The sequence below is a fragment of the Cupressus sempervirens genome, chromosome 3 (assembly GCF_028749045.1).
Source record: "Cupressus sempervirens isolate cs-2001-9-10 chromosome 3, ASM2874904v1, whole genome shotgun sequence".
Classification (NCBI taxonomy): domain Eukaryota; kingdom Viridiplantae; phylum Streptophyta; class Pinopsida; order Cupressales; family Cupressaceae; genus Cupressus; species Cupressus sempervirens.
Window position 1 is genome coordinate 664087565 of NC_143120.1, and position 14135 is coordinate 664101699.

General features: G+C 33.4%; 1 protein-coding gene across 7 annotated transcripts in view; it reads right to left on the minus strand.

Annotated features, from left to right (window-relative positions):
• The window catches only part of LOC149568454 (uncharacterized), a 334059-nt gene that overhangs the window by 85737 nt on the left and 234187 nt on the right, over window positions 1-14135 (minus strand). For all 7 annotated transcript variants that reach the window (XM_089821382.1, XM_089821379.1, XM_089821377.1 and 4 more), the window contains 5 exons: window positions 11440-11522; window positions 4890-4964; window positions 4695-4782; window positions 1925-1997; window positions 1222-1281 (listed from right to left, as the gene is read on the minus strand). In XM_089821382.1, coding sequence (XP_089677508.1) covers window positions 1222-1281; window positions 1925-1997; window positions 4695-4782; window positions 4890-4964; window positions 11440-11522 — 379 coding nt within the window. The remainder of the gene's footprint in view (window positions 1-1221; window positions 1282-1924; window positions 1998-4694; window positions 4783-4889; window positions 4965-11439; window positions 11523-14135) is intronic.

Genomic DNA, 14135 nt, shown 5'->3' on the forward strand with positions numbered 1-14135 from the left:
TCTTAATATAAACAGCAATTACTCTTAATGTAAACAGTCAATAGAGTCCTAATGTAAACAGTGGTCTCAAAGTTCTTTACCTTCCAGCACATCATCCTTAATGCAGTTTTTATGGTTCACATTAAGCATTGAATTGACTATTGCAGGGACATGGCAGTTTTCAGGAGAACCCGTGACAAATTTTGCATATTTTTCTTCATTACCCAGGATTCTCTCTCAAATTATTTGGTTTCGGCAAAGTTAATAAATGGTTTCCATCTTTATTCATTGGCTAAAGTTTATTCGCTCCCATGCCCTTAAATCCACATTTATCCCTTGCACTCAGTCTATTCCTGGGCACAACTATACAGTGACAATATAAATTTGCTATTGATATCATTTTAATATGAATACCCAATTTCATGTAAATTCAACAGAGTTTGATATTAAACTATCTATGAATATATTATATATCAATATAATTCAATTAATTACTGGTATGAAGATAATTTTGAAAGATAATACATATCATATAGTTATATATGTACATGTATACACATATATATTGTTTAGATATTAATATATGTATATATGTATGTAAGCATATGCATGTGTGTGTGTAATGATCCTGAACCCAGAGCAGTAAGCTAGCTTGTTGAAGGAGGTGGGTTTCTAGAGGCATCAAGTGTGCCGGTCAGTGACAATCAATTATTCCCATAGAAGAAATTATGTTTCTCCTTAAGAATATTAACATGAGAGGCTTATAGATGATATTACTCATCTCTTAATAGCGTACTTGGGGCCAACTGTACGGGAAATGATATTTTCATTAGTATTATCTCTTAATCATAGTGAATCCACTAGATTAAGCTTGCTTATTTTTCAGATTTCTTGTGGCGCTTTCACAGTTCTCATGTGGAATAGTTGCACCATCTTTAGTTCCTTTATTTTTTGTTCACTCATGTTAATTTTCTAATTCCCGAAGCTCATGAGTTCAGTATTTGCTTATGTTCTTCCATTCTTTCATTTTCTTCCAGTTTAATTAGATTGTAAATTACAAATCGATGCTTGTTGGTCAATTATGCACTTCTTATTCCCTGCAATATTTTAAAACTAACATCAATGCCATCAAATATGTTTTCATTATAGATAGACATTCTACTGCCTTGTTTAGAATTTGACATTAACTCCACAGGATTGTCACTAAATATGTATCTCAAATTAGATATGATCAGAGCATACCAGGACTGGAGCATTGTAAAAGATCGTAAACCAACCAATTCTTGGCCCACTGCATCAAACCTAAAGAGAAGCTGTGATGGTTAGAGAATCCATGCATGATGGGATTTAATAAATGATCTTTCTAACAGTAAAAAATGTTACACTTAGTACAGTCCATGAATTTCTTGTAACATCCCAAGGATCCATGATAAGAAAAAAGGAAACTAAACCAAAATATTGAAGACAAACATCAATAAAATCCTAATATTCTTTTGTGTATGCCAGAGGAAATGGAGATTCTATACTTGTTAGCTAAACCTCTCTCTCTTCTCTCTCTCTCTCTCTCTCTCTCTCTCTCTCTCTCTCTCTCTCTCTCTCTGTCTCTCCATGGTTATTTGTTTTAATTTAGGAATATCTAAATCGTAAACTCAAGGATAGCATACATCAGTTAAATTGCAATAATCAATATGGACAACATTTTCTCTCTCAATATGAATTAAAGCTTTTCTCATATCAAATTCTACAGAAGCTGGCTATCAATATAGTCATTATACTCTGATCTCTAAATCTATGTTTTCCATGTATCAGTCTAATTTTATGAATTCATTACTAATCTATAATTATCTTAAGTAGCTTGTCTGAGTTCGAAACCTGAGCAACAACTAGGTACACAGCATATCAACGCAAAACAAGCACAGTAAGAGTTAGAAGAATAAATTCTTACCACCCACTCATAGGAGCAAGATACATAGACCGGGAAGGATCAGTTAAACGGACAATTTGTTGTACTAATCTCCCTGCATCAATAAAGTAGACGTAATATAATCATTAACGAAAGGTTAACAAGTTGAAGCCAAAAGTTAAAGTCCTTTTTATTTTATAAAAAATTAGATAATATTTCAGATCTGTCATTATGGAATATTAACAAATCTTGGATCATAATTAGTTTATACTTGATAGCATTAAATGATATAGGAATGCCTTAAGTGACTCCAATCACCAGAGTTCCATTGTTTTTTGACATTCTAGTTTTTAAATAAATTGGAACAAAAAAAATGTAAACATGTAAAAATAATGGGCAAAGAGTTAACATTATCGTTAGTGTCGAACACTTTAAAAGGTTAGAGCATACTAGCATATCAATTGCACATTTTTATACAACACAAAACAGAACATATGTGGAGTAGAGCTTTTTACATTAGAAGAGGAAGCTTGTCGTGTCCCCTTTTCCAGCTGTAAGACATCAAAAGGCTCTTAATCTACTATTTTATTTTCCCATAGCCTATTGGGATTACGCAAGGCAACAACTCTGAAGTTGTCGATTTAGGTTTGTGGATGGATTTAGGTTCACATGCGGGTCCATGGGTTTGGGTAAATTTATTTTTTTCCATTTGGTCATGTGACTCTCTCTCTCTCTCTCTAGATATATATACAAACAAAAGAGAAACGTGCAAAATTGCAAAACTATGTCATTTCATAGTAGGAATATATCTTGCTTGAGCATTGATCAATGCCAAATGTCAAAGATAAACATTAAATAGTTGCTCATTAATCTATGTTCACTGATCAGTTACTCTCTGTGGAGTTGGTCTTTAAGTCTTCGGAGACATTTTGTCTAATATTGCTTGAACAAATACATTGCTTGCTTAGTCGTCAAGATCATCTTCTACATAATCAAGGATTGTCAAGTTTCTAGCAATCTCCTCCCACTCATACCACATACGTTGTGTTGTGCCTTACTGTGTGGTTCTTGCTTCTCCCTAATTTGAGTTCAGCTAACACTTTGACTTTTTCTTTCTAGTGGACTTTAAGATTCTTTGTAATCATCATCACGTTTCACTTGTTCCTCAATCCAGATAGATCTTCTCCTTGATATTTGTCCCTCTTCCTGAGTATGCACAATGCGTCTTCTTCTATCTTTGTTTAGTAAAATGGGCATTAATTGACAGATGTACGATGCCGGCTTGTTGCCTACTCTTCCTCATCCCTTTGGTTCCCTTCTTTGTATTGTAGTATTTGAGAAATTATATGTAGAAAATTTTGGTGGCCTAAGCAAGAGATGCTCAACTTTGTTGTTCACTCTTAACCCTATTCCAATGTCACTCTCACGGACCCCTTAGTGGAGGCTTCCCTTTGAACATATGAGTTGATAGATACTTCCCATAGATATATAAGGATTTCTGTCAACTCCACCTCTGTGTTCTCTTCTTCAAATTTGTGAACTTTTATTCGTTCATAGGGCTGGCCCCTTACACTATCATACTACTTGCCACCATTCTCTTGGGCAGTTTAGATCTCCATGCTTTGTATGTCAACAATGCCAAAATGTTGATTCTCAGAGGGAACTAAGTCAATTACTTAAAGTAAACATTGTAGTAGAGCATACCATATCACAATACCAGGTATAAAGTAATAATAACAAAAACATAGCAGAAGGATACGATCTTTCTTTCCAAATGTGATGTTTACAATTAAGACAGTGCTACCTTCTGAGAGAGGATAAGTAGATATATGGAATTAGGTAGTTGGTTAAGAGTAACAACTATCAGCAACCACCCGCAACCATTTGGAAGTAATTGAAATTACCCCGCCAAATAATTATTCTTAACTAATATGTTCATTCCATATTGCAGAAAGAATTCCATCTACACTACGTACAGACGGGAATGAGTGTGGGTTCTATCTTCAGCCAAGAGGAAGCTGTAGCAGCCATGAAGGAGACATAATTGTGTGTGGCCATGTGCCAAGAGAGGGAATTTGATGTGGAAGAAGAGGAAGAATGCATGAGAGAAACAACAGAAAAAAATATTTGTAAATTTCAAGGCTGACTAATATATTTTCAGAGAAATAGAGAGTGTTCCTGCAATTTTTGCACCCCAAAGAAAACAAGCTTTGTATGCTGCAACAAGAACTCCTGGCATTTATCTTCTCCAGTACAAACTACTAATTTTAGCTTTATCTTTCAGGCATGTGGAAGGCACCACGTTTTATACAATGTCTATTTGATATACTAGCTATAATAATCACATCTTGATTGCATCTAACAATTAAATTAAATGAAAAAAGTATGTCATATCTCGCAATCTCAATGAATTTTCATTTTTATTTTACTTTAAGATCTTTTCTATTTTACAACAGAGAAATTTGTACACTTCATTTCATGGTTCCTTTTTCATGAAGAGAGTTATAGGATATATCTATTTTTTTTTAAAATAGGACATTCAATTAGATTACACAAATAGGTTTATATATGTTATGCTTTATATTGAATGGATAGAAAAAAGTGTAAGACTTGGATTACATTTTAACATTTTAATAGGAAGCCTCAAAATAGAAAATTCAAACAAAGTGAAATGTAACATTCTTTGTGGTGTAAATAGAGCTTACCCCTTACTGCCTTTTCTCTTTGGCAGACACGGGGTGCTTGAATTTTACCTATCTTTTATCAATATTTGATATGAGCAATTAAGGACAGAGGGACTTCTAATAATTACCCATGAATGTTGATACTGTTGAAAGATACTTGATGTCAAGGCTTGCACTCTGTGGTTCTAGTGTTCTCTTGAGATAGGCATTGCATTCCTATTGATGACCAGACAAATAGCTCATAGATGAATTGAACTATTAAATTTCATAGCATGACCAGCAGAAATCAGGAAACAATATTCTGCAGTATTTAGTATGCTGACCTGCTCTGTATTATTTGTGACTACTCGAGAGAACTCTTCTTGCCATAGATGGTGTCCATGAGCATGAACATAATCCTGCATTGCTATGGCATAAGATGTTACATGGTTTGAAATAATTGGCATGGCTTAGTTAGAGACAAAATCATTTAGTCCCTCTAGAATCAATCACTTTTTTATAGAAATTTTAAATTCTATTTCCAATTTTATCAATAAGTATCACTTGAATCTGTGAAGCATCAACATTAACAATCCTAAAAATCATTAAAAAAAATCTAAAAAATGATGTCCAAAGTAACAGAAAGAATACTTGATTAAAAATAAACTCATAGAACAGATGCAGAGTGTTTGATCTTAATTGAGTCTCAAAGATATAAAGTCATTCGTTTGATGTGATTAATTATTACAAAATATAAGATAAGACACTCACATAAGTAACCAAGCATGCAGAATAATTCAAGGGGGTAACCTATAGCTTTGAATCTTATTGTTCCAACTAATATTAAATGGTTCGTCCAGAGAAATTGGACCTCTAATAATGGAATATTCTTTCAGCAATTCAGAGAAGATATCACATCTGTGATAAAGAATCATTTGCCATTGTGACAATAAGAATTGCAGAATCTGCCTAAAGAATGACAGAGGAACTTCAAAGTACATGCATCCATGTTACCCTTTCCACCTAGGAGGAAATTAGAGCACAGGAAATATTTATGTGCTTCTGTATTTGAAGACATTCATCCCAAGCTTACTTTCTAGACCAGACAAAAGAATCTACAAAAAATGCCATGACCTTTGGAAAATGATGTGTCTTTGAAGGGGATTTGCATTAAAGAAGTATAAAAAGCATGTACAAAAGACCCTTGTATAAGGCATTATTACTAAATCATTGCATTGAGGTGATATCCTTCAAAAAAACTTGTCTTAGTCTCTTCGCTATATGGGAATAGTAATTTTCAAACACAATCTAATTTGAGAGGAGCAAAAGGCTATCCATGTAAAAATCAAGGTTACCAGACATGTAAGACACTAAAGATTCTCTCTAGAAAGGATGTTCAAACCAAAATATGTACGTATTCAGACCTTTCAACAAGGTAAAGTCAAGGACACAAGGAAAGCAACCAATAACTTTAAGCATGCATATCTATTGAGTTACAAGCGTGGCATATTCATACTGTACCATATAAGTTGCAAGGCTATGAACAATATATAACCAATACAATCTGTGAAAGTAAACTAGTTCCCAAAGCTACTATTGGTGACAGGCAATTTGTTTATAGGCTGTATATGTAAACATGGACATTCTTAAGTTCAGTGGCAGAAACTGACAATTGGCAAAACGATATACAAGTCAAAGGAAAAAAGAGATGTTGAGAAGTCAGAACTGCTTCACTGAAAACTAAACATTGCTCTGTTGGATTTAAATAAATTAGTAAAACTTCCTTTTGCCATAAAGAAGGAGCCTTCAGTAGTCATGTTTGATTATGACTCAAAGTTGATTTAAGTTGTTGCTATCACTCGGGGCAAAGCTTATCTCATATTAGCTACTGGCATTCAAATCGACATGTTTTGGCAACTTACCTACATATGCATTGGACCAAAGAACAGTTAGATCAAGATCTACATTATAGTTACCTCCTCAGACTTCATTTTACTTCTTCTTTTCTATTATAATTCAATTGGCTTAGGATGTCTGCAGGTTTCTTCATTTTGGCTTCCTCATCAACCTTTGATGGGAATATTTCAATTCCAAGCAGGGACCCATCAGCCCAACACATTGTCTACATACTGCTTTTCAGCAAGTGCTTTGTATGGCTTCACCAATCTTTCTTCAGAAGTCAAGGACCTCCATTTCTTCTTGCGATTCTTATTTTCATTGTTAGTAATGAAGAATTTCTACAGTGAATTATTGCACACATTTGGATGAAGGCACAAGTGGAATTGATTAGAATAGCCTGCCCCTTCCAGACCACCCACTATTCAAATCCCAGAGATATCAATTTTAAAGAAGGTATTTCCGCCATTGATCTAGGATGGTATGTCCCTCTCATAGTAAATCAAATAAGATGTGGATAACTGTGTCCACAAACACTTCTCAGCCTTTCTATGGCTTTGCCAATCTTTCTTAGGAAGACAAGGACCTCCATATCTTCTAGTGAATTTCTTTTGTTGTTACTAGTGAATAATTTCTGTAGTTAATTATTGCAGAGATTCAGTTGAAGGGATAAATTGAATTGGTTAAAAATGGCCCACTTTTTCCAGAGCACCTAATATACAAATCCCAGATACATCGATTATAAAGATGGTATTTCCCCCACTGATCTAGAATGGTTTGTCCCACTCATTGTAAGTCAAATAAGATGTCGATGCTTGCGTCGATAAACACTTCTCATCCTTTGAACCACTGATTAAAAATTAGCTGTAGTGGTTCCATTTCTATTAAAATGATAATAATTTAAAGTAAGCCATATATTGAAAAATCAATACATATAATCATCACCAAATTTAAGTTAGAACACGATAAAAAATTCAGTTGTAATTTTCTTAAAGGTTTAGTTATTAAGAGGCACCAGATCCTGTTTTCTTATAAGATTTAGTTATTAAAGGGAGTCAAGGGGATCCATAAACCATCACCAGCCACTCCAAAAATTACCTTCAACTCATCAACAAAAAACCTTCCCACCTCAATAGGGAAGGGCATCACCTCTATAGGCATAGTCAAGAGGAATAACACCAAATGAGAGACCACTACCAGTTTCAATAAGGAAAACTTGGGTCTCTCACTCCAAGCATTCCCAACTCTCCAGAACTGCTCTCTAGCTCAATAGAAGAAAGACCCACCTCTATAGGGATAGCAAAGAAGTGAAAAGAAAGGAATGGATCCACGATTTAAAAGCATACTAGAAGTTGAGTAAACATAACCAGGAGAAGCCAAAAACAAACACATTCTCCAACTATCGCATGCCTTAATCCACCTAAATAGGATGAGTAATCACCCCTACAAGGCAAAAGAGAGAGGAAAAAATGAATGTGAATGAGCCACCACCTAGTTGAGGACACATAAAAACAGCCCACCTCAATAGGAGCAAGTTCCAACTCTAGATGATCCCTACTAAGTTGAATCCATTTGCTAGCAAAACAAGCCATCTAAGACACACCACTCCACCCAAAATACCACTAGTGAAAGGCCAGTACAACAACATCCATTGCAGAATCTTCAATAAAAAGAACCCACAGCTCCCAAGACACAAATCACAAAAACCAAGGAAAGTTAACCTCAAAAAGAATCTAGTCTCAAACACTGAAAACATCTAACCAAAAGGCACAAATGAACCACAAAGGAATCAAGGATCACCAAAAGTGCCTCACAAGGGGAACCAACAAAAGTCACACCCAAAAACTTTCTCAAAAGTGAAAATGGAGAAGAAACAAGAGCGGAGCCAAAGAAGCTTCAGCATTAAGTGAAAGCCCTCAAACACACAAAGGGGAATCACAAACTATTGAAGCAACAAAGAACCCATGCATTCGCAAAGAATGCCAACAAAAGATAAGAAAACCAAAAAGGACCCAAAAATCTTTGTCTTTAAACATGTAGATTCAAAGTCAATGGAGACCACTCGCCAACCAAGAAGGGGCACCAAATGCCAGGAAGGTGACGACACTCAAATGATACCAAACAAACACAAACACGAAGATCTTACTACAAAGCGACCAAAAATCTCCAAAAGACAAAGATAAACAAAGCCTCATCTCCAACACGCGCAACTCCAAAGACAAAGCCACAAATTTCAAAGGAAACAAAAACATCGAAGCAATCTAGCAAAGAGCCTTCAAGTCCCATGGAGGGACAGAGAGAGGACAATCAACATCTTTTCCACAAGCGAGCACCACTACAAAAACTCTGGCTGAAAACAGAATCAAGACCTCACACTCAAACACAACAGGAAAGGCGCCAAACTTTGAACTGCCCAAGCTAGGAAAAGTCGGAAGCCCAGAAACCACCGATGTAGAAATCACAACCCAACCAAAAAAGATAACAAAGCAGCTCTCCAAATCATCATAGCCATCGTCTGCTAATGAAGAGGTGTCATTTGTTAACCAGTGCTAGTAGAAACCCTAGAATAAAACTGCTACCTCTCCAACCTCAACATATTTCAATTTTTTTTTATTTGTTAATTTTATTATTATATTGTACCAACATAATGTAGTGGTTTTAGATCTATTTAGTATAATATAAGATTTTGTGAAATATATGCATGTTTATGAACCCAATTTATAATTTGCAAAGTAACACAAGTATGCGTCCCCCCCTCTTTTTGCCCCATGCACTGGGGAACCAAGCACTTAGGAACTATGTTCCCCCATCCACAACAACGCCACCAGATTCCACCACCTCCACCGAGGATAGGGGAACATCCTGGTGTTAACTATTTGCTGATTTGACTATTTATGTTCGATGTTTGATGTTCCGATTCAATGCAATGTTCAAAAATTTACTCTTTTGCATATATCTTATATTGCAATACGTCTTTTCATAACTAGCATTTTAAGTACCATATGTATAGTATATACAACCCCGGTCCCCCACCGCCATCCCCTTATCATCCCCAAATTAAGGCCCCTTTGTTCCCCCATCTTAGAAACTTGTCCCCCTATTCCCTTGTCCCCCCATCGCCCAAGGCGGTGTAACTATGCTAATTTGGGTGTGGATATTACTATAGAATGTGAGGAGATGTGAATTAGATGTGAATTATTAACATAAATATGTAAATGTTGAAGAGATTTATAGGTCTTCATCAAACTTGAGTAAAATATATACATCTAAATCTAATTGATGGGATTGTTAGACATGGTTAAAATAGTTAAATCAATGTTGTTGTGTACGCAATTTTAAGATCTAGGGTTTAAAAAAAATCCATCAATCTGAAGTTATCTTCTATTTGTGAATCCATTTAAGAATTGGGTATTAAGGTTAGTATTTGGATGCACGAAAACTTTGGCGTTTTGCATGATTGGATTAAAGATATTAATCCAAACAATATTTGCAGAGATTTTGCATAGTATTTACATTAATATTTGGTAGGTACATTGTTGAGTGCTATATCTGACAAATTAAATTCATGAAGTAATAGTTAAGATAACAGCACATATCAGATATAGGAGTAAAACATGTCTTTAATCACTCATGGAATTATTACAGAGAAGAAGATCAGGGATAGTCAACCAAGGATTACAATTCATCTGACTACAAGTCTACAACATACTCCCTTCCTTGACAGTACAGGTCTCATGTAAAGGAATCAATGGTTGCCAAGAGGAACACAACAATCAACCAACCAACATTACAACTACCAGAGAATGACAAAAGCTTAATACAAACATCCAATACATTGTCAGATAACAAATATTATTGAACATAACAATAGACATTGTATGCTGACTATAGACATTACAAGATAAGTTCATATTATTGATGTACAATAGTGTTCAATAAATATACATGGAATGTGTAATAATGCAAAAGTTATTTTCCATAACTATTATGATCTTTTCTACAAATTTGTTGATGGAAAGGTGTGTAGGTTGAATTATAATCATTTTGCCACTCATCAATAACAACAAATACATGATTGAAATCCACTACTCTTCTCAATACATCTAGAACAAAAAAACTCGTTGTCAACAATAGTTTCTAACAAACTATTGCAAGTATGTTACCAACAAGTAAATTTAAAACATAACAACAAGTGTAAACCTGTTATAGCATTTTGTCTACTTTTAGATCTGAAAAGGAAAATTGAGAAATTGTATATGAATCTCTTGTTTGATAATACATGGCCAGAAAAATACTTGTTGTAAGGTGAGAAAATATTAAAGACGTACAACTTGGATTTTCATCTGAAGTATGATGAAAATGCATTATTTACTCTTTCATAACATTGAATCTGAATATATTTAGGCACATCATGCTCAGGCTACTTGTTATCGTGCAAATTTTAAAATTTCAGGGTGCTGGAAGTGACTAAGAATGAAACAAGATAAAATACAATTTCATTCAGTCATGGAGGGACAATCAATCATATAGGAGCAATTATGCACTAGGTGAATAGTTGCCCAAAAGACAACAAATAGTCATACTTGCAAGCTATACAGCATATGAAAATGGAATAACTCTTTTATTGAGTGTCCTCTAATCTACTTCTCAATTACCACAGGATGTTCACCCACATAATTATACAGTGAAAGTTAAATATAGTAGCTCTTTGTATAAGTGAAATCATTCGATAAAAAACACCACACAATGCGAATCTGAGCAAATGATCTCCGCAATATCCTAGAAAATCATATTGTCTAGAATATTTATTTATTTGTTGCTATCGTATCTTCCCAAATGACATTACAACATCAGTTTATTATCATTTAAATACAATAAACTCACTTTCCTATAAACTATAACAAGCATAAATTGAAAATACTTCAATGCAGCTAATGACATTTTCCGTTTATCCTCAACATAGTCAAAGCAATTAAGAATTTTTCACTGCAACTGTACCTGAAAATACTCCATTGATTGCCACTGGGACTTTATTGAAAGTGATAAATTCTGCAATGTGTTTTCAAATTCTTCTGCATCAGCTATACAAACAACAAAAAATTAGATGACATAACCATAGGCTATGCTAACATGCTAAAATATGGAAGCACACAGAACATAAGAAATTCAAAACGAAGTTAATGCATTTCAATGGAAGAAACTAGCTATATGATGAAAGACAACTGAAACTGCAGATGAGAACTACGTTTTTATGTTGTCAGAGTTTAAATCTTGTAAACGTGAATACATCACAAATAGGGATGATTATTTAGAATAAACTTTATGTCTGACCCATTTTGTCTGCACACTTGTCAATTTATTTAAAAATTTCTTGCGCATTTTAATTTTGGCATTACTTTTGAATTGTTATTAAGAAAAATGCCAACATTTTATCACCTATTATGCAGTTACATTATATAACAGTCATCAAGCCTTGAATCAAAATGTCATTGCAAATCATTAGGCCTTTCAAATTCCCAATTTGATGACTACTCATTATATGGTTTCTTCCTAGAAATTCTACAGAATCACTTGATCTTCATCATCTATTCCACCAAGTACCTACAGCTTTCTATTCTCAATTTAACTTCCTCAGTTTTGAAAGATCACGATTCATATCTTGGACAGGCTCCTTGTTGGATTCCTTCAAACTTTCCTTTTTAGAAAATCTTTCTGAATATTCTGCATCAATATATTCTAACTTTTTATACTATGTTTTCCTTGATCAACTCCAAGATAAAGGTTCTTTAGTGCATGTTTGGGCTTTGTGCTAGTGCAATTACAATCTTAGTTTTACAATTCACACCATCTACTTTCAAATGTATTTACACAAACAAAAAGGGGAATACTTTGAGAAGTCAAATATAAATACACACAAACTATGCTAAGGCCTCTTCCAGCAACAGAACTATTGAAGAATGGTTTGTCATTTGCCCCAGTTAAGTTATTATAACTATAACCATACAAGCTAGAGAGATTTTACATCCTACTTTCTAAGTGTGATGTTTCTAGAGTCATTTTCTGAATTCAAAGATATAAATAATGGTTTCAAGAAGGTTACATGGAACTAGAGCACTTGTAGGAATTGATGACTCAGCTTTGTCAATAGACTTAGTGTAATTAATTAATTTGAATTACACTTTATTTCAGTTTATGTAGGATAATGTTTTGCATAATAGTTGTCATGTAGACTGTTGATACATAGTAGCTTCGGTCAGATACAAGATGATTGCGTGTATTGATTATATATGTGCATGTGTGTATGCATGTCAGTTCATTATGTGAACTGAGATAAATGCACATATACACAGTTCTCGGAGACAAAGCAATCATTCTTGCATTAATTTGAAACTCTATATATCAAAGTAAGTATACTGAAATCTGAATTGCAGATTATATTATTCTCTTGATACAGATTGAGTAATGATCTGATATACATGCATAGAATCAATCAAGCAATCATCAAGCATACTAATATTGGAACATGATTTGGATCGAGCAAGTGATCCATTCACTTCCTATGAAGATTGTTGGTTTGTAATAATAATAAAATTGGTTAAGTACTAAACAACCCGATCTGGGTTATGATTAAGTTTGTTTGTTTAAATGAAGAGACATGCCATGAACAGACATGGCTCCACATTGTGGAGACATTTCCTTTCATGACTTTTCTGTTAGAGACAATACTTATACCAATATCAAATGGCCAAAAGATATATCAAAATCAATAAATATTCTCTCTTTGGAGTTCAGCACTTGCAGACTTGGAGATAAATTACATTCTCAGATTTAAATTAGTATTCCATAGTTTCTGATATACATATTCCTTCAAGGATAAAGTCTGATTATAACCTGCAAGAAATTAGCGCATTCAAATCTGTAAACTGTTAAACATATAGCAGTCTGATAAGAAATTTAATTACATTCAAATGGTATCAGAGCCTTGTTAACAAAGATACCATTAGATTTGAGATAGAATATTGGTTAGTGAATTGTTTGTTTCTTGGAGGCTACACTGTCATGCCCTAAAATATAGGGCAAAAACACACAATTTTTTTTTTAAAAAATTAGCAATAATAATTAAATTTACTAAGTTCGATAGGATTATTCTCTCATAAATTTAAGAGTAGGTAGAAACAGGTTCTTCAATCAAGACCCTTGATATTCCATTTAGTTTGAAAATCAAAGTGTGGGACAAGATCATTAAATTAAAATTTTGTTATCAAATCGATTTAGACACTTGCTTCATTTTATATTAATTTTAAAACAATGGATTTAAAATTATTCAAATAACAATATAATTAAAGATAAATTTAACTTTTATTACATAGTATGTTTCATCTCATACTAAATTAATATAATTAAAATAAATTTATAATCCTTTTACTAACTACTAATCTTTATCTTAAATTTCATAACAAATTTAAACTCTATTTCTAAACAACAATATCAATTAACTCTATAATCTATTAAAGTCAACACATATTAATTTTATTACTAACAAAAAAAACCATTAAAACTAATTAATATTTAAAACTATGACTAACACTTAAAAAAAAACATTAAAACTAACTTAACATAAAGAAAACTAAAACAAAACATACTAAAATATATATATATATATATATATATATATATATATATATATATATATA